The 19,318-nt window shown below is 72.4% G+C and overlaps 2 protein-coding genes across 5 annotated transcripts; one reads left to right on the top strand and one right to left on the bottom strand.

Moving 5' to 3' along the window:
- The first annotated feature begins 1,812 nt into the window (after nucleotides 1–1,812).
- DBN1 (drebrin 1) lies at nucleotides 1,813–12,140 on the top strand. Of its 3 annotated transcripts, XM_082771774.1 has the most exons (15): nucleotides 1,813–2,013; nucleotides 6,145–6,200; nucleotides 6,316–6,428; nucleotides 6,593–6,667; nucleotides 6,764–6,910; nucleotides 7,042–7,119; nucleotides 7,202–7,353; nucleotides 7,460–7,523; nucleotides 7,622–7,681; nucleotides 7,818–7,932; nucleotides 9,149–9,290; nucleotides 9,965–10,092; nucleotides 10,881–11,470; nucleotides 11,576–11,678; nucleotides 11,768–12,140. In XM_082771774.1, exons 1-15 carry the CDS (start codon nucleotides 1,928–1,930, stop codon nucleotides 11,836–11,838), a joined length of 1,980 nt encoding a protein of 659 aa, XP_082627900.1. In that variant the 5' UTR covers nucleotides 1,813–1,927; the 3' UTR covers nucleotides 11,839–12,140. The 3 variants fall into 3 exon arrangements, with proteins under 3 accessions (XP_082627900.1, XP_082627898.1, XP_082627899.1); XM_082771772.1 differs by lacking the exon at nucleotides 9,149–9,290 and having other exon boundaries at nucleotides 9,961–10,092; nucleotides 11,768–12,133; XM_082771773.1 differs by lacking the exons at nucleotides 9,149–9,290; nucleotides 9,965–10,092 and having other exon boundaries at nucleotides 11,768–12,139.
- A 524-nt stretch (nucleotides 12,141–12,664) lies between these two features.
- On the bottom strand, nucleotides 12,665–14,063 carry PRR7 (proline rich 7, synaptic). Of its 2 annotated transcripts, none has more exons than XM_082771792.1 (2): nucleotides 13,847–14,063; nucleotides 12,665–13,754 (listed from the first exon to the last, which is right to left on the bottom strand). In XM_082771792.1, exon 2 carries the CDS (start codon nucleotides 13,613–13,615, stop codon nucleotides 13,025–13,027), a length of 591 nt encoding a protein of 196 aa, XP_082627918.1. In that variant the 5' UTR covers nucleotides 13,616–13,754; nucleotides 13,847–14,063; the 3' UTR covers nucleotides 12,665–13,024. The 2 variants fall into 2 exon arrangements, with proteins under 2 accessions (XP_082627918.1, XP_082627917.1); XM_082771791.1 differs by having other exon boundaries at nucleotides 12,674–13,413; nucleotides 13,546–14,063.
- Between the last annotated feature and the right edge of the window lie 5,255 nt (nucleotides 14,064–19,318).

Raw genomic sequence — 19,318 nt, 5'->3', positions numbered from 1 at the left:
GGGAGCTCGGAGCCGGGTCCTGTCCCAGGCTGGGGGCGAACGTGGGTGGTGTGAAACGAACGGGGACGGTGACACCGCTGAGCTGGGTGGGTGAGAAGGGGCAGGACAGCCAGCCTGGCAGGGACCGAAAAAGCACGGATGTGGTGTGAACCCTGCGCACAAATCCTGGCTGCGAAGCCAAGGTCAGGGGAAGTGGGGAGAAGGTGGCACAGCCGCGGCGGGGAACACGAAACCGAGCAGACGGCGGGGAAGGGGCAGGCAGCCGCGCGTGACGGGGCCCCAGCCGCTGGGGTGGCACGTCCTGGGAACGGGTTGTGCCGGCCGAGCCGCAGGGCAAAACCTCGGAGCGGGGCGAGGGCAGCCCCAGCCTGCTCTGGGCTGACGGGGACGGGGTGGCAGAGGTCAGAGCGAAACCTCTCCGTGTGCTGGTGGCCTGCACGCAGCGGGGGCTCTGCTGCTTTCACCGCTTGGTGCCCTGTTGGTGCCCCGTTGGTGCCCTGTTGCCTCTGGTCCCTACTGATGGCCTCCAGGAGCCAAAGAGCCACCGTGCTGCGCCGAGAGCGGCTCCAAGCACCGTGCGAGGAGCTCAGGCGGCGGAAGGAGGGTTTCAGAAGGAGGGTCTGGGAAGGAGGGTCTCGGAAGGAGGGTCTCGGGTGGGCTGCGGAGGTGGAGCCTGGGGAGGGGCTGCAGCCGCGCTGCTCCGAGAACAAAGCCTCGCGGCGCTGGGCTCCGTGGGTCCCAGCGCGGGCTCCCAGCGCCGCCACCCCCAAAAGCAGCTGGGCCGCTCGTGGGGCGCCTGCCGCAACCCCCGGCCCCCGCACCGGCACCGGCAGCTGCTCGACAGCTGCTCCCGAGCCCTCTTCGAGCCTCCAAGGGCGGCTCCGGCTTCGGCCTGGCTCGGAAACGCCGCTGCGAGGAGGGCGTGGGCAGGGGGCAGCCACCCCGTCCTCGTCCCGCTGCGCTCGGGGGGCTTGGAGCTGGGTGGCTCTCAAGGGCACGGTGCCCCGAGCTGTGAGGATCGCCCCCCCTGGCTTTGTCACCCTGGGGTGGGTGTCCCTTTGACACGGCTGCTGGCCCCTTTTGTGCCTGGGGTGCGGGGACAGGGGCAGGGTGACCCCGGTGTTCCTGGTGTGGGGCTGCCCACCTGGCTGGGAGCAGATGGAGCTGGTGTTGGGCACCCTCTGGCCCCACAGGGTCCTGCTTAGGGTCTGCTGGGGGCAGCTCTGGGGGGGTCCTCACGAGGGGCAAAACCCGGTGGAGACGGGGCCGTGGGGGGCTGGGGCGGTTTGGGGTCAGAGCCACACATTTGGGACGGGCAGGGACGGAGGGGCAGGCTGGCACCAAAGGGGACCCCGCGGCACGGGGGACCCCACAAAGGTTGAGGGCACAGCTTGGGGGGGGGCTCGGAGGGCAAAACGGGGGGGGCGTGGGGGGTCTGGGATGGAGGGGCGCTGATGGCGGGGGGGGTCCCGTCGGGGCGCAGGCATCCCGGGGATGAGGGGTCCCCGGTAGGAGCAGCACCCGGGGGGGGGGGGGGGACACAGGGGGTGCCCAGGGCGAGCCGTGCTCGGGCTCACCCCGGGGGCGACACCCGGTGGGGTGCCCCCGGGGTACGGGGGGGGGGGGCGAGAGGAGGATGAGGACACGGAGCCGGGGAGGGGGGGGGGGGAGGGCGCGCCCCGGGGGCGCGGCGGGGGCCGGGGCGGGGGCGGGAGAAGGGGAAGGGGGGAGGGGGGGGGGGCATGGATTGAGGAGGGGGGGGGTGGGGGGGGGGGGTTGGGGGCCGCCGTTCGCGGCGCTAGGACCGGGCGCGGCGGCGGGCGGAGCCTCCCCGCCGCTCGCCCCTCCGCCCGGCCGCTGCGGCAGTGTCTCGGAGGCGGGCAGGCGGCCGGTCCCTCCGGTCCCCCGGCAGCATCCCGGCCCCGCCATGGCTGGCGTCGGCTTCGCGGCGCACCGCCTGGAGCTGCTCGCCTCCTACCAGGACGTGATCGGCGAGGACAGCCCCACCGACTGGTGAGCGCGCCCCCGCCGCCGCCGCCTCCCCTTTGTGTGTGTGTGTGTGTGTGTGTGTGTCCCCCACCCCCCTTTCCCCCTTCCCCCTTTTTCCCCCATCGCCGCCGGGGCCCCCCTTTGTGCGCACGGAGCCGCCCGGTGGCACCGAGCGCGCGTCCCCGCCGCCACCGGGGCCGCGCCCCCGTCGCCCCCCGCCACCTGCAGCCGCCGGGAGGGAACCGGGAGGGGACCGGGAGGGGACCGGGAGGGGCCGGCAGCCCCGGCACACAAAGGCGGGCGGGGCCGGCGGGGCGGCGGAGGGGGTGTGCCCGGCCCCGCCGCCCCCCCGGTGCCCGCACCTGCCCGGTGCCCGCAGCGCGCCGGGCGCGGCCCCGCTTTGTCTGCGCCCCGCCGGCACGTGGGGGCACGGACGGGCCCCCCCACCTGCTCCCCGGTCCGTTTCACCCCCCCCTCCATCTCCCCGTCCTTCCTTTCCCCGCCGGTACCGTGCGTGGGGACAGGCCCGGGGGTCCCCCCGCTGCCGGGCCCGGTACCGGGATGCGGCGGATCCTCGCTATTGTCTGCGAGCCCGGTGCTGGGATGGGGTGGGGTGGGACGGGACGCCCCCCGCCCGGCCCCGGTGGAGCCAGGCCTGTGGTCGGGAGGGAGCTGGGGACCCCCCCGGTTTTGCTGGTCCCGCTCCCCGCAGCCCCCGGGGTGCCCATGGGTGCCGGGTCCCCGGGAGGGCCGTGCTGGGTCACCCCGGGGCCGTGCTGCAGCGAGCCGGGGCTGGGGCTGGGGGCACCCTGGGGTGCTCGGCTGCACCCCAAATGCTCTGGGAACCCCATGCCGCAGGCCCGGCAGCTCCAGGCCCCACTGCAGCCCCCAAACCCACTGCAGCCCTGATCCCAGAGCCGTCGGGGGGCATCTCCCACCGCAGCCCCGCTGCCTCCAGCCCCCAGCACCGGGGCTGACCCCTGGGACCCCCTCGTTGTCCCCTCAGTGGGTGCTGCAGGCACCCAGGGGCTCAGCGGGGTGCTGTGCGCTGCTCCCAGGCCGGCTGCCCCCTGGGTTGTGGTGGGCACGGGCGCAGCCCCCTCCCCACCAGCCCCGGGGTCCCCGTGGCCCCGCTGGTGGCCGAATGCGGTGCGTGGCACCAGCCAGGAGGCAGCTGTCAGCCCCGGGTGCATCCCGCTTCCCGGCATCCGCCGCAAAGGATCCCTCCCTGCCAAAGCTGCTGAGAGCAGCAGAAACGGCTCCCGGGAAAGGCGAGCGGAGGAGCCTGGGCCCCCCCCTTCCATCACCGAGCCCCCACGGCCTCTGTCCTCGAGGCTGAGCTTTGCCCCGTCCCTCCCCAGCCCGCGGTCACCCGCGGCGCCCGGTGCCAGCAGCATCCCCGCTGCAGGGCCCTGTGCTGGTGCCCACCCTGGGTGTGGGGTGGGGAGCGGTGCCGGGGGGGACACACACACGTTGTTTGGGGACTGTGGGGACCGTTCCCCGACGGTGGCACCAAGCGGGGTGAGCCGGGGCTGCGAGGACACTGCACCCGAGTGCACGGTGCGGCGGCGGCAGCGCTGGCTCTGGGGAATGCCGGGATCCCCGTGGCCTCGGGATGTTTAGTCTGGGATTTCCCCCCCCCCCTCCCTTCCCCTCCCACCCCCAAGCCTGCCCCCGAGCCCAGTCCTGGAGGGTCCGAGCCTCCCCTCCCCCTGCCCGGCCTCGCGGAGGCTGCTGGGGCCCATTACTCGATAGGAAAGGAATTTGGTGCTGCTTTCTGAGCACGCCGACTCCCTGGAGCTCGCAGCCACATTGGAAACACATGTGCCCGGGCTGGGGCAGGCGGGACGGGGCGCCCCCCACCCCCTCCGGACACGGCACGGGGGGCAGGCGGCCACGGGGACACCGGGTGCCGGCACCCATGGGTGCTGCACCGGCGGGTGATGGGTGCTGCGGGAGGGCAGCGGGCTCCTCTTCCCCCCCCCTCCAGCAGCGATGGGGTCCCCCGGCCACGATCACCCCCTCCCTGCCTGCCCCCTTGCACCCAGGGGGGATCCAAGAGCCCTGGGAAGGGGCTGGGGAAGCTGCGGGGACCTGGCGGGGGGATTGCAGCCCCTGGATGGGGTCAGGGCTGCCCGCTGCAGCCCGAACCATCCTTGTGGGGTTGGTCCCCGCTGCCTGGGTTCGTGGTGATGTTTTTGGGTTCCCAGAGCTGCTGCTGGCCCCCACGGGGCTGGGATCGCTCAGATTGTCCATCCCAGAGCGAGGACGGGGGCTTTTTGGGGGTGATACCCAGGGTGGCAGGGCCCTGCTAAGCCCCAGCTGCCCCACGAGCACCCTTGGGTGCTGGCAGCAGCACCCAGCTTGGGCATCACCCTGCGTGGGGGGGTCCTGGGGCTGGGGGGGGCGGGCACTGGGTGCCCCAGCACCCACACGGCTGCCCCAGCGGCGACACCTTGGCTGCGCCCTACTTGTGCCCTCCTTTTGCATCCCGTTCCCAGAGCACCCAGCTCCTGCCCGCAACCCCGAGCCCCCCCCGGGAACTGCAGCACCCCCAAAACTGCATCTCCCACCCCAATCCCAGGGGAAGAAGCGGGGCCGGGGCTGTTTTTGTTGCCTTTCCCCGGCGCAGAGGCACTGCGGACCGCGCCGCGCGGCCGCTCGGCTGCCCCCAGCCCGATTAGCGGGATTTGGCCGGGAGGATTAAAGGCAATCCTGTTGGTGCAATTATCTGTGGCTCTGCTGCGGGAGCGGGGCTGGGGGAGACCGGGGACAACGGGGCTTGGGGGGTGAGGAGGGAGGCCTGTTTTCCCCTCTTTTGTTAGGCATGGCCCTAAATTCCCTTCCTTTCTCGGCTGGAAGGGGCCAGGATGGAGTCGGGTGGCTCCGGTGCGGGGTTGGCTCTGCTCGTGGGGGGCTGCCTGCTCCCCATCCCATCCCCATTCCCATCCCCACCCCATCCCATCTCCATCCCCATCCCATCCCCATCCCCTCCCCTTCCTGGAAGCCGCCAGCCCCGATGAATTTGCCCTTTCCCAGCACCGCAGGGATTTTGGCACCGGGCGAGCACCGCCTGGGTGCCGCCATGCCGATCGGCACAGCCGCCCTCCTGCCTTTGTCGGGGGGGGGGGGAATGGATTTGGGATGGGGACCGAGGGGACGCGGGTAGAGGGGTAGGGTCCAGCACGGGCTCCCCGGGAGCAGCGCGTGACGGTGGCGGGTTTGGGCGCCCGCCAGGCCCCCGCTGCCTGCCTGCCTCCCCCGCTCCCCTCCGCTAATCACCTCGTCATCGGGGCGAGCTGCATCCCAGCTGGGATGGGGGGGGGTTGCCGTGGCGACGGAGGATGCTGGTTGCATGGCAACCTCCATCCCTCGCCCACCCGCCCCGGACCCATCCCGCACGCGTCCTCCTTCCCCCCCATTCCCCACCCCATAGCCCGCTGCCTGCGCCGGGGGGGAGGGCGCGAGGGCTGGCGGAGGGGCTGCGGAGCCCCGTGGGGGGGCTCTGTGGGGCTCGGCGGGGGCACGAGGGGGTTTTCCCAGCCTCGGTGAACGGTTTCCAAGGAACGGTCTCCATGACGGCCCCATCACACCCCGGCGGCACATTGATTTGCTGCTGCTGCTGCTGGAGCTCCGGCGTCCTCCCCCGGCCTGGAGCCTGGCGGGCCGGCGGCTCACGCAGCCGGGAACGTGAGCGGCCCCGAGTTCCCCGTCAGGGCGCGGGGCTGGCCCCAAAGCCGGCCGTCCCCATAGGGCTGGGGGTCGGGGAGGGGTTGTGCGGGGAGCTGGGGGTGCTGCGGGATGGGTGGCGGCACCCGGCTGGGCCCCGTGCCCCCTCTGTCCCCATCCTCGGGACCTCACCCCATGGATGTAAGGGGGGAAAAGGGCCCTGCCCTAAATCCTGGGGGCAGGGGCAGTGCCCAGCCCCTGCTCTGCAGTGCCCCGTGTGCCCCGTGCCTATGGGGCAGCCGGGCCCTTCATGGTGCTGATGGGCAATGGGGGCTTGGGGCACCCTGGGGACACCTCAGGGACTGTCCCCGGGACCTGTCCCTGCCCCGCTCTCAGCGTTACCAGCAGCAGGAAGGGGAGGTGAGGATCCTGCCCCCTGCTCCCCCTGGCTCTGTGGGGCCATTTTTCACCCCTCTGCCTCCCCAGGGCCCTCTACACGTACGAGGATGGCTCCGATGACCTGAAGCTGGCAGCGTCGGGAGGTAAGGTCCTCGTCCTCGTCCCCCGCGCCCGGCTCCGCTCTCCCCAGCACCCATCCTGACCGGGGGGTCCCGGTGCCGGGTGGATGTGAGCTGAGGGTGCCGTGTGCCCTGCCAGGAGGGGGTCTGCTGGAGCTCTCCGGCCACTTTGAGATCCAGAAGGTGATGTACGGCTTCTGCAGCGTCAAGGACCCCCAGGCCGTGCTCCCCAAATATGTCCTCGTCAACTGGGTGAGTAGGGGGAGCGTGCGGGCACCCCCTCACCGGGGATCCTATAACAGCGCAGGTGATACAGGGGAAGGGGTGCGGGTGCCCTGTGAATGTCAGTGGGGTGGGGGGCACGTGGGATCCCCCCTGGCTCTGTCCCAATCTCAGCTCCCCTCTGGCCACCCCAGGTGGGCGAGGATGTGCCCGACGCCCGCAAGTGCGCCTGTGCCAGCCACGTGGCCAAGATCGCCGAGTTCTTCCAGGTGGGTGACAACGGGGACGGGGGCGGTGGTGACACCTCGCGCCGGGGAGCCTGGGGTGACGGCCGGGGGGGTGTTTCTGACGGGTCTCGCCCCCAGGGCGTGGACGTGATCGTCAACGCCAGCAGCGTGGAGGACATCGACCCGGGGGCCATCGGGCAGCGGCTCTCCAACGGGCTGGCCCGCGTCTCCAGCCCCGTGCTGCACCGCCTGCGGCTGCGGGAGGACGAGAACGCCGAGCCCGTGGTAATGTCCCCTGGGTGGTGGCATCGCCCCGCTGGCGAGGCCAGGCTCTGTCTGCCCCCCCCCCCCCGTGCCGCTTACTCGTATTCCCCTCGCTGGTCCCAGCCACCCCCCCTGACTCTGCTCCGTCCCAGGGCACGAGCTACCAGAAAACCGACGCCACCGTGGAGATGAAGCGGCTCAACCGGGAGCAGTTCTGGGAACAGGCCAAGGTCGGGGCAGCGGCGGTGGGTGCTGGGTACGGGATGTCCCCCGGGCCAGGCTGACGGCCCCATCCCGACCCCGTCCCCGCAGAAAGAGGAGGAATTGCGCAAGGAAGAGGAGCGGAAAAAGGCGCTGGACGCGCGGCTGCGGTTCGAGCAGGAGCGCATGGAGCAGGAGAGGCTGGAGCAGGAGGAACGGGAGCGGCGCTACCGGGAGCGCGAGGAGCAGATCGAGGAGCACAGGCACGGGGGGGTGGATTTGGGGTGGCCGTGTGGGCGTTGGGCCCCGATGGGAATGGGGATGGGTGGTGTTGGCAGCGCTCAGCCCCGCTCCCGTGCCCCTTGGCAGGAGGAAGCAGCAGAGCATGGAGGCGGAGGAGGCCCGGCAGCGCCTGAAGGAGCAGTCCATCTTCGTGAGTGCCTCTGTGGGGACAGGGATGGGGACTCTGGGGGTGGCGGTGCCGGGGGTAGAGGTGCCGGAGGTGGCGGTGACGGTGGCGTTTTGTCGCAGGGGGAGCAGCAAGAGGAGGACGACAGGCAGCAGCTGCGGAAATCGGAGTCGGAGGTGGAGGTGAGCGCAGCAGCGCCCTGCCCGGCGCCCGTCTCCGCTCCCCAAGCTGGATGGGACCTGGAGCAGGGCAAATCTGCCCGGCCGGGGGTGCCCCCCCCATATGGGACGCGGGTCTCAGCCTGCCCCCTCCCCGCAGGAGGCCGCTGCCATCATCGCCCAGCGACCCGACAACCCCCGGGACTTCTTCAAGCAGCAGGAGCGGGTGGCATCGGGCAGCAGCGACGCCATCTCACCGGGCAGCCACAGGACAGGTGAGGGGCTGGGGGGGACACGGGGGGGGGCGGGGCATGGAGCAGGCGAGTGCGGTGCCACCGGGGCGCCCGCAGCTCGCCGTGTCGCAGAGGGATGGGGCGTCCCCTCTGCTGTCCCTTTGGCTGTGGGTTTGGGTTCTGGGGGTATGGCTGCGGTCACCCTGCTCAGCACCGCCACAGCTCCTCAGGTGGCCTCGCGTCTTCTTGCGCCTCCAGGGGGGTGCTGCAACGAGGGGGGGGGCTCATCCCTCATCCTGCTCGCTGCTGGGTGCCCTCTGCCCACCCGTCTGCTGGCACACGGGGTGGCGGCGGGGTCAGGCTGTGGGGACAGCTTGGGGACCGGGCGGTGGCTTGGGAAGGAAGCTCTGAGAGCTACAAAGGGCAGCGGTGGGGCTGGGGCAGGGGGGCAGCAATGGGGCACCTGGTGTGCCCCCGGCTGAGTGCATTTAGGGCACCCCGTGTGCCCTGTGGTGCTGCACCCGCCCCAGGGTCCCCGGTGCCAGGATGAGTGCGTACAACGGGGCAGGGCGCCTCTTTTTGGGGTCTGGGTGCTGCCAGCTGGCCCTGGCAGTGGGGCTGGCCCTGCCGAGGGCTTGCCATGGGGTGGGGGTGGCTGGCAGGGGGTGCCCCATGGGGTCAGGGCTGCCCCGCGGTGTGGAGTGCAGCCCTGGGGCTCCGCTTGTGGCTTTAGGGCAGGGGCTGGCTGTTCTTGGGGTGGGTGCCGCCGGCTGTGGTGCCACGCTGTGGGGCTGTGCTGTGGGTTAGGCTGTGCCGTGGGGCTGTGCCGTGGGGCTGTGCCGTGGGGCTGTGCTGTGTGTTCTTGCCGTGGGGCCGTGCCTTGGAGCCATGTGCGCACTGTGGGGTCGTGCTGTGGGCTGTGCTGTGGGGCCGTGCTGTGGGGCCGTGCGGGGCCTGAGCGAACAGAAGGGCCCCGTGTCCTGTGGCTGTGTCCTGGCCTCTCTCCCCACCCGGCCACTTGGTGCTGCCTCCCGTCCTGCCGTCCTGCTGTCCTGCCGTCCTGCTGTCCTGCCATCCTGCTGTCCTGCTGTCCTGCTGTCCCGCCGTCCTCCACCCCGCTGTCAGTGCTGCCTCCCCCCTCCCCGTCCTTTCCATCCCGGTGCCCCGGTGCCCCGGCCCCGCCGAGCAGGGACTGACCCATCTCTCTGCTCTCTCTCTCTCCGTCCGTCTGTCTGTCTGTCTTTCTTTCTCTCGGCAGGTCGTCTGCACTGTCCTTTCATAAAGACAGCTGACAGTGGGCCGCCTTCCTCCTCCTCCTCCTCCTCCTCCCCCCCGCGGACCCCTTTCCCCTATATCTCCTGCCACCGCACCCCAAATCTCTCCTCTTTCTTCCCATGTAGGTAGCTGGGAGCCCCCCGGGCACACAGTCCCCCCCGGGGCCGGGCCCCGCACCCCTCCCCAACCCCTCCACGCACCGGGCTTGGGGCACGAGGACGGAGCCGTGGGACCGACGGCCGAGCCAGCACCCACCCGCGGGCACCCCGAGGGGGCCGTGCGCCCCGTATGGCCAGGGCAGCCCCGTGGGACAGGCTGTACCCAGGGGACAAACGGGGACAGGGCAGAGCCGTGCCCGGGGAGGTGACGCAGTGCCCGTGGGGCAGCGAGGGATGGACGAGGCCGTGCTCAGGACCCTGCCTGTGGGGCCGGAGGGGCCACGTGGGGCTGTGCCCCCTGGCCGTGGGGGGAGAGCGGGCACAGCGCGGTGCCTGCGGCGAGGAGAGGCTGCGCCGGGGCGGCGTGCGGGCAGGGCCAGCATGTGCTGCGGCAGGGATGGGGGCTGCGGCTGTGTGGGGACACCCGGGGCGGGCTCGGGGGGCTCGCAGCACCCATGGGTGCCTCCCCGCTGCTCCGCAGGAGGGCGACGAGGCGGCGGCAGGTAGGTGGCGGCGTGCGTCGGACACCCGCTGGCCGGGCTGGCGTGGGGCAGGAGCGCGGGCGGCCTTGGGGCGCTGGGTCCCCCTCCCTATCCGGGTGCCCCCCACCCCAAGCCGTGTCTCCCCTTGTCCGCAGGCAGCCAGTCGGACGCCTACCGAAAGGCTTCGGCAGCGGGCTGCAGCCCCTGCGAGTCCAGCCCGGCCTCCACGCCGCTGGGCCAGCAGGGCGCCCGCGGCTCGGCCGAAGAGACGCCAGCAACGCCCAAAGGTGGGCGAGGGGCTGGCGGGCTGCCCCACGGCCCCACAGACCCCACAGCCCCGTGTGTGTGTGTGTGTGTGTGTGTGTGTGTGTGTGTACCCAGTGCATCCCCTGCTGCCCCTGGGTCCCCTGCGGCTCGGCCACGTCCCCGCCGTCTGCGCCGCGTCCCCCGTGCGTCCCCCGTGCGTCCGCTGCTCCCCGCCGCCGTCGCTGCTGCATCCATCACGTGCCTGCTGCGTCCCCCGTGCACCCCTCCCAGCTCCGGTGCATCCCCCTGGTGCATCCCCACCGTACCCGGTGCATCCCGCAGAACATCCCCGCTGCCTCCCCATTCACCTCCATCCCTGCTGCATCCCCATCCCTGCCTCCATCCCCGCTGTCCCCACTCCATTTCGCCCCCCCGTACACCCTGGCCATCTCTGCTGCACCCCTCCTACATCCCTGCTGTCCCTCTGCTGCATCCCTGCTGGCTCCTTCACACCCCTGCTGCATCCCTGCTTTCCCTTCTGCGTCTCTTCATCTCCTCCCCATCCCCTCCCCATCTCCCTGTACCTCCCAGCCACCCCCCCTCGCCCCCACCAGGCACCACCCGTTCCCTCTGCACCCCCAGGTGACCATCTCACCCCACACCATGTCCTATAAATCCTATAAGACACATTCCATCAACCCCCTCTCTGCCCAGCCAGCCCCTCACCGTCCCCCAACCCAAATACCCCATCCCCGTCCCCAGGTGCCCCCAGCCCCTCTTAGGGACACTTCTGCCCCCTCTGACCCGCTGTCCCCCCGTCCCCTTGCAGACTCCCCAAGCCCCAGCAGCGCCCAGGTGGCCGAGCCAGCGGTGGCTGAGCAGCACTGGCCCTTCCCGGGCCCCGAGGACAAAACCGCGGAGCCCCCGGGGGACCAACCCGACCCCCGGCCGGCGTGGGCAACCCCTGACGCCCTGGGGGACCTGGTGACCTTGGAGCCCACCGACCCGTCCCCGCTGCCCGCGGCGGCCGAGCCCCAGCCCGCGGTGGCGCCGGGCAGCACCGAGCCCCTCATCGAGCTGTGGCAGAGCGACGGCCCCGCCACCGCCTGGCCCTTGCCCGTCGCCCCCACGCCCGCCCCCGAGGGTCCCCCCCCGGCCGCCCCCGACGAGGGGCCGCTGCTGAGCCTGGACGAGCTGCCCGAGCCCCCCGCCACCTTCTGCGACGCGGAGAGGGAGGAGGTGGTGGAAGGAGAAGAGGAGGAGGAGGAGGAGGAGGAGGAGGAAGAAGAGGAGGCCATTGCGGGGGGTCCCCACCCGGCGGGGCTCGGCTACCAGGACGCCGGGCCGGGCCACGAGCCCCCCCTCATCACCAACGGGGAGATGGCCCCCAAGGACGGCACGCCGGGCCGCGGCGAGCAGGTGAGCACCACGACGGGGGGCTTGGCACCGTGTCTGTGTTTTGGGGTGGGGTGTCCTGACCGTGGGGGCAGTGTTTATCCCCAATAACCACCCCCCCACACCCAGGCCAGCGAGGGCTACTTCAGCCAGTCCCAGGAGGAGGAGGCGCCGCAGCCCGAGGAGCTGTCGGCCAAAGCCCCCCAGCCCGTCTTCTACAACAAGCCCCCAGGTGAGCGGGGACGAGGCGAGTTACGGGGTGGTGGTGGGGGGTGTATGGCCCCATAACGGGGGTCCCTGACCCCCTCCCCGTCCCCGCAGAGATCGACATCACGTGCTGGGACACTGACCCGCTGCCCGAGGAGGAGGAGAGCTTCGGGGGCGGCGTGTAAGGCTGGGCTCCCCCCCCGCTGCCGGCGCACGCAGCCGGGCCCCCCAAGATTTGGGGCGCGAGCGGCCGCGGCCAGGGGCCGGCCCCGGCCCCCTCCCCGCTGGGGCCCCGCAGGATGAGGCCTCCGGGTGGGAGCCGGGGGGGCCGCCCCGCAGCGCCCCCCGCCCCGGGGCACCTTTTACAGCTCCCCCCTGCCCCCTTTCTCTTTCTCTCTCTCTTTTTTAAGTTGTCGGTAGGAGACGTGTCAGCCCCCCCATAACCCCCCCCGATAGTTGCCCCCCTCCCCTCTCCGACCCGTCCCGGCTCCCTGTACTGGGGGGGGGGGGAATGGGGTACGCGTGCAGCCCCCCCATGTCCGGCTGTGGGATAGGGGCCTCTCTTCTCTTCTCGCCCTCCTCCCCCCCCCCCCCCAAAAACCCCCCAGTACTTTGCACGAGTTCGACAAAAAAAAATGAAAAAACAGAAAAAAAAAAAAAACAGCGGAATAATAATAATAATAATAATAAATGAATATGGCAATAAAGTGACCCTACCGAGGCGAGGCTGTGGCCCCAAAACCCTGCGGGGACGTGGGGAGCCGGCGTGGGGTTTCCCCCCCTCCCCTCCTTGCCAGGAGCCCACCCCCCCCCCCCCGGGCGCAGGGCTTGCCCGCCGGAGCCCCCTCCCCATTTCCCTCCCCGCTTCGCCCCTCGCTTGGCCCCTTTCTCCCCCTTCGGTAACTGTTTTTGGAAAGCACAAGTTCTGTAACGGCGGCGTGCTGATGTATGTTAATAAATAAAAGCGACTCCCACGGGGGCTGCCGCCTGCTGGGGGGGGGGCCTGGGATGGGGACGGGGATGGGGACACGGGACCCCTGCCACCCCCGGGGAGCCCCGCGACGCCAGCCTGGGGGGGGCGAGGCGAGCCGGATCCACAAACTTTTATTCTCAAACTGTAACAAACAAAATAAGAAACAGAGCAGAGTCCGAGCCCGGCTCCGGGCCCCCCCCCTTGGCCACGGGGGTGCCGGCAAGGGACGCGTTGAGGGGATGGGGGGGGGGCGAGACGGGGAACCAGCCCCTTCCGCGCTGGCGGCGATGGCCCGCGACACGGGGACGGCATCCCCGGGGGGCAAAGCGGGTGGCCGAACCCCCCCCGGCGTCGGGGGGGGACACCCGCGGGCGGCTGCGGCTCCCCCGGGGCCACCCCTAGACGGCCGTAGTCCTGCCGAAGAGGGGCATGGAGACCGGGAGGTGCCACGGCCCCGGCTCGTAGGTGTCCCTGCTGCTGAGCTCCGAGTCCGTCCAGCTGGGGAACATGCGTGGGGAGCACTCTGCCTGCAGGTAAAGGTCCGGGCAGGCCGGCCCGGGGCTGGCCGAGCGGGGCAGGTGCAGCGCCGAGCCGTAGCCGGCGTCGAGGAAAAGGGGTTTGTAGCTGGGGGGCTGCTCCTGCTTCTCCAGCCGCTCGTGGCTCAGGAAGGGCGCGTTGATCTTGCGGTAGAGCCCGCGCGTGTCCATCAGCACCTCGCTGTACGGCGGGGGGGGCTCCGCCATCAGCAGCGCCTCTTCGTAGCACGGCGGCTTCGACAGGTCCGACTCTGCCGGGCAAAGCCCCCCCCCCCCGGCGTCAGCGCCGACCCCCGGCCACCACCGGGCTCCCCGGCGAGGCGGGCGCGGAACCCGCGGCGGTGCCCCGGCGGCGGCGGCGGCGCCCCGCTGCTGCTCCTTACCGTGCCGGCAGCTCCAGGGCCGCGGGGGTGGGATGTGGGGGTGGTGGTGGTGGTGGTGGTGGGGCTCCATGCGGAGCCGGTGGGGGACGGCGATGCCGGGGGGGCTGCCCCCGTAGCCCTCGTAGTGCAGCGGCTCCAGCTCCAGCGCGCGCAGGCTCTGCTCCCGCAGCCGCTCCTCCTGCTGCCGCTTCACCCGGCGCCGCAGGTAGCTGCAGAAGCAGCACAGCAGCACGATGAGCCCCCAGATGAGCCAGAAGCCCGCGAAGCAGGTGAGGAAGGTGTAGGTGCCCTGGGACATCACCATCTTCGCCGCCGCCGGCTGGCGGGGGGGGAGGCCCCCCCGCTTCTCCCTGCCCTCGGGGGTCGGGGTCGGGATGCTCAGGGCGGCGGCAGGGCCCGCGCTCGAGCCGATGCTCTCAGGGCGGCCGAGGGGCTCCCCATGCCGTGCCCGGCGTCTCCTCCTGGCCCGTGGGCGCCCGCCGTCAGGGCTCCATCCTCGCCATGGAGCCGGGGGGGCTGCAGCGGGTGGGTCAGGCCTGGCTGCGCGGGGCGGGGGGCGGGCGGTGGGGGCACGGGTACGGGTACGGCGCGGTCCCGGCCCAGCCGCTGCCCATCGCTGGGAGGGGGCCGCCGGGGAACGGGGCTGGGAGGGGGGGGGCCCTGCAACGAGACAGACGCGAGCGTGAGCGTGGCGGGGACGCGGATGCCCCGTTCCCATGGAGACTCGCTCCACATGCGCAGCGGCACCTGGAGCCGTGCCCGGCCCCACGCACGCCCCCGCCGGCACCCCCACGGCTGCGGATCCCCCCCCGCACCCCATCCTAGCATCCACCCCAAAGCTGCCGGGCACCCCGGAGCGGGAGGCGGATGCCGCAGCCCCGCAGCATCGACGCCTTCGAGGCCGCGCAGTGCCCTCCAGCCTCCTCCCACCCCAAAAATGCGCTGCGGTGTCTGCGTGGCTCCATCCTGGCTGCCCCATAGCGGGGGGCCATGGGGTGCCCCTGGAGTGGCCACGGTGTATGGCACATGACACGCGGGAGCACGTGCACGGCGGGCATCGGCGACCTCGTGGCTGTAGGGAGCGCATGGCAGCTCGGGGACGTTTGGGAGGGGTTTGGTGGCGGTGGGATCGTCACCCCCGCGCGGTGCTTGGGTTTGGGCAGGGTGACAGCTCGGTCACCTTCAGCCGAGCACCGTGCCAAGGACGGGGGAGGGGGCTGTGCGCATCAGCCAGCGGGGAGCAGCACCCATGGGTGCTTGCAGGCTGGCACGTAAGCACCCGTCAGGATTATTCTTATCGTGGTGTGGGAGAAAACGCAATCGCCGCCGGGGAGCGGGGAGGATTGCGAGCAGCAGCCGAGGGCAGGGTGACCACGGTGGCTCTGCTCCCGCCTGCCTCGGCTGGGCGAAGGGACGTGGGGTCCCTGCGTGGCAGGGGGCTGGAGCACGGTGCCCGTGGGGAGGGGACCACGGCGGGGACGCCGCGTGTCGGGGAGGCCGGAGGGGAAGCGGGCAGGGCAGCGGGGCCGTGCCGAGCCGGAAGGAAGGAGGGCAGGGGAAGGAAGGGGCTGGGGAGCCACGCTCCGGCGTCCCCCCTCCGTGCGGCGGGGGCTGCTCCGGCGTGCAAAGGCGGGGGCGGAGGCGGCGTTTTTTTGGGGAGCGGGGCCCATCGCTGGGGCTCCCCAAGCTGCTGGCCAAGGCCAGCACGGTGCGGGCAGAGCTCGCCGGCCCCGGCTGCAACAGGGTCCCCGCTGCCAGCACGGACGGGGGCACCGTGCGGGTGGTGGCGGTGGCTCAGGAGCCGGTGTGACGGCCAGGCTGGGGACAGCGAGGGCTGGTGGCACTTGGGGACCGGGGGCGTTCGCAGCCAGGGATAACGCTGGAGGGGGGACATCGGGGCTGGGGGTGTCGGGGGCGTTTGGGGAGCGGGGGCGCGTGGGCTGGGGGTGCCGGGGGACACCCACGCGGTCCCGGCCGGGGGGTGGCAGGCACCGAGCCGAGCCCCCCCATTCCCCCCTTCCCTCTCTCCATCCCCCCCCGCTGCCCGCGGCCTGTGCCCCGGTGCCGGGATGGGGACACCCGGCGGGGACCTCCCAGCTCCCGGTGCCGGGCGCGGCAGCTGCCCCCCCCTTCCTCCTCCTCCTCCTCCTCCTCCTCCTCCTCTTCCTCCCCCCTCCACGGAGAGAGCGCGCGCGCGCGCCTCCGCCGCGGCGGGGAAGCGGGGGGGGGAGCGCGCGCGCACCCCGGGGACGCGCCGTGCGCGCGCCTCCGCCTCCGCCCCGGCGGCCCCCGGTTCCCGGTGGCCACGGCCCCGCGCGCCCCCGCCCCGGCCCCGCTCCCCTCCTCTCCCCTCCCCTCCGCGCAACAGGCGGGGGCGCCGCGCCCGTTCCCCCCCCCCCCCCCCCCCCACCCGCGGCTCCCGTTACCGGCGGCGGCGGCGCACGTGGCTCAAGCAGCGGGCGGCGGCGGCGGCTCCATAGGGCGGCGGCGGTGGGGAGGGGGGGGGACGGGGAAAAAGAGGAGGGGGGGGGGAGCCCGGTGCGCGCCCGGTGCGCGGCGCCGCCGCCGCCTCCCGGCGCTGCCTTTGTCTCCGGTGAGCGCTCCCGCGCCGCCGCCGCCGCCGCCGCCGCCGCGCACCGCCCCGCCCGGGCTCCCGCCCCGCCGCTGCGCCCCGCCCTCGGTTCGGGGAGGGACCCGGGAGGCCCGGAGCCGGTGGGGGCCCCCCCTCGGAGCCCCCGCACCGGGACCCGTGGATAGCGGCGGGGATTGAGGCGTGGGGGAGGTTGGAGAGGGGCGGGGGGGGGGGGGCGCACGGGCACGGCCGCGGGATCCCGGTGGCGTGGTGGCCGCGGCATCCCCCGAGCCGGGGGGGGGAGCCTCCGGGAGAGGGGGGGGCTGGGGATCCCCCCCGGTGACCCGCACGGTCCTTGGGGGGGTGATGGCCCCGGCCGGTGGTCACCCAGCCCCTGGGGTGGCAGGGGGTGACAGCTGGAGATGGCTCCAGGGTGGTGGCCACGCAGGGACAGTGGCATTGCGGGGGCACCAGCCCCGGCCCCCCCACCCGATGATGGGGCGCACGGTGGTGCCGTGCAGGAGGACACGTGCCCGTGCCGGGCAGAGGGTGCCAGCGTGGCCCTGAAGGTCAGAGGTGGCACCCTGGGGGTCCCTGCGCTGCCCCGTCCCCCTCGTTGCCCCCCATTGACCCAGCCCAAGCGCTCATCCCCCTGCACTGGGGCTCCCCCCTGGCCCTGTGCCACCGGGCAGATGTCACCAGATGTTCCCTGCGGTGTCCAAGCCGCTGTCACGGCCACACCGGGGGTGAGGGCTTTGCCATCCGTGTGCCCGGATGCTGCCCCGGCACCGCGTGGCTCGAACGGGAGCAGCAGCAGCGTGGGCACCGGCCAGGAGCCGTGCCAGCCCCGGGGCCGCCGTGCCCTCTGGGTGCCCAGAGCCCGAGCACGAGGCGGTGACACGGCGGTGACACCCTGCGGGGGTGCCGGTGCAGGCTGTGACCCCGCCACCGCTTCCTCCCCGTGGGCAGGGCGGCGGGCGCCCGCCCGAAGGAATTCCTCCTGGCAGCACAGCCCCATGCCACCATCGCCGTGCCCGGCTGGGCAGAGCGGATCCGTGGCACGTCCCGGCCTCGGCACCGTGCTGGCCTCATCCCTCCGGCCCCTTTCGCTCCATCCCCGACTCACCTCGCTGGGCCTCGTGTCCTGCGGTGTGCCCTCAGAGCGCGGCAGCGCGGCCAGGCCGGCTCGGCGGCGCTTGCGGGGTTGCCCGAGCGGCTGGCGGGGTGGGCAGGGGGCTGCGGCCATGCAGGGGGGCCGCGGCGCTCCCCGTGGGCACGAGCGAGGGGCTGGCGGGGGGCACGGGAGGCATCGTCAGGCCGAGGGGAGCGGGTGGGCAGCGGGCACCCCGCGGGCGGTGGGAGCCCGGCCTCCGGCCCCGCCAGCGCCAGGGGCCGGGAGCTGCCTTCCCCACGGCGGCGGCGGGGGGAGGCAGGCGGGGGAGCGCTCCCCGAGCCACATGGTGGGCCGGAGGAGGAGCTGTTGCCCAGGCAACAGCTGAGAGCATCCTTCACCCCTGAAAATCGTGTGTGCGGCGCTGCCTCCACAGCCCCACGGCTCGGGGCAGGGCCCGGGGTGCTCAGTACCCCCCCACACCCCTCCATGAGGCTCAGCCGTGGGCCCCATGTGCCCTGGATGGGGTTGGGAACGTCCCCAGCCGGGCGTTTTCCAGTGGCCCTACAGCAGCACATAGGGCACACACTGCTCCCCGCCTGCAGGGACACGGAGAGGGACACGGGACCCCTGGTTTTTGGGGTTAGGGCACCGCTGGGCGAGGCAGAGCCCTTCCCGTGCCCTCCTGGGGCTTGGCCCTGTGCTCCCAGCCCCCAGCCCCACCTGAGGAGCTGTGGTGCCCATCCCCAGCATCGTGCTGGTGACACTGGGACCCCCCGTGCTTGGTTGCTGCAGCCCAGGCAGTGCCCAAATGGCACCAGGCCCAGCCCTGACCGCTGCCACGGGCGCAAGCTCTCCCCATCGCTCCCCATCCCCCCGCCCTGCCTTCCTTCCTTCCACGGCTGCAGAAAATTCCTGGATTTTACCCCAAGATGCCCCCTCCGAGTGTGAGAACTCCTCCTCGGCCCGCTCCCATGGCAACTGTTCCCTAGCTACCCGGCCGCACTTGCTATTCTCATCCCTGTGCAGCTGTGCGCGGCCGCCCCGCGCTGCGCACCAGGCTGCCGACGGCCCCGCCACCGGCACTGGGCTCCCGGCCCACCCTGCACGGCCCCGACCCTCTCCCAGGCCAGGCTGCCGCCCTCGGTGTCCCCGTTCCCGGCGGCTCTGCTGGCCCCAAGCCCCGTGCCAGGCCCTGGGTGTCCCCTTCCACACGTGGAGCCGTGGCGATGCCACCCGTGGGTACGGGGGCAGCGGCACAGCTCGGCCCCTGCGCACAGCGGGGGCTGCGCTGTGCCCTGGAGGGGCTGTGCCAAGGGCAGGCAGGGGATTCTGCCCCAAAGGGGACCACAGCAGCCCCCTGGGACACCCCATGGCACCAAGCTGTGTACCTGTCACACCCCTGAAGCATCCAACCCGCCCTGGAGAAGCCACCGAGGGCCACCCGCAGCCCCTTGGTGCTCAGCACCACCTCTGCACGCCGGGAGCACCAGCAGAGCCCACGGCCACTGGCAATTGGTACAAGGCCACGGGGCCTCCCCTCTCAGCCCTACAGCACCAGCCAGCACCCCCCTGAAACCCTGCACGCCCTTCTGCCACCCCCCCCACCCCTCGCCGTGGCAGCAGCACGCGGCGCGGCAAATGACACGCGTTAACGCGAAGGTTAAAAATTTAAATATTTCCAAACTTTAGTGCAAGGCAAGCGAATGATACCACAGGTCCAAGTAGGTGCTCAGCCCACCCGCGGGGCCTGGCTCAGAAGGAGCAGGGGGGCGGCAGCACAGACGTACACACAGACAGACACACACACAGACCGGTTATTGCTAGGGACACGGCAGGACAAACATGCACGAGACGGGACAGGACGAGCGGGACAGGGGCAGGGGGGCTGTGCTGAGCCTCGTGGTGCTCCCCGGGGACACGCAGGACCCCTGTGGAGGCTCAGGTCCCACCAGCTACGCCCTTGGGCACAGCCACGCTGGCTCCCACAGGTTGGAGGATTCGAGGGGTGCTCCCCCTGCACCCCAAGAGCACGGCCCCGTACGCCGCCGTCCCGAGGGACTGCCCGCAGCGAGCACGGAGCTGGTGGG

The sequence above is a fragment of the Aythya marila genome (genome assembly GCF_965140915.1).
Source record: "Aythya marila genome assembly, chromosome: 14".
NCBI lineage: Eukaryota > Metazoa > Chordata > Aves > Anseriformes > Anatidae > Aythya > Aythya marila.
The sequence above is the reverse complement of the archived record's forward strand: the minus strand, read 5'-3'. Positions and strand labels throughout refer to the sequence as shown.

Bases quoted from the DNA above. Each gene is read 5' to 3' on its own strand.
- DBN1 (XM_082771774.1), top strand. From the start codon at position 1,928: ATGGCTGGCGTCGGCTTCGCGGCGCACCGCCTGGAGCTGCTCGCCTCC. The intron at 6,201-6,315 runs GTAAGGTCCTCG...GTGCCCTGCCAG, and splicing joins GAAGCTGGCAGCGTCGGGAG to GAGGGGGTCTGCTGGAGCTC. The intron at 10,093-10,880 runs GTGGGCGAGGGG...GTCCCCTTGCAG, and splicing joins GACGCCAGCAACGCCCAAAG to ACTCCCCAAGCCCCAGCAGC.
- PRR7 (XM_082771791.1), bottom strand. From the start codon at position 13,849: ATGGTGATGTCCCAGGGCACCTACACCTTCCTCACCTGCTTCGCGGGC. The intron at 13,414-13,545 runs GTAAGGAGCAGC...TTTGCCCGGCAG, and splicing joins GCCCTGGAGCTGCCGGCACG to AGTCGGACCTGTCGAAGCCG.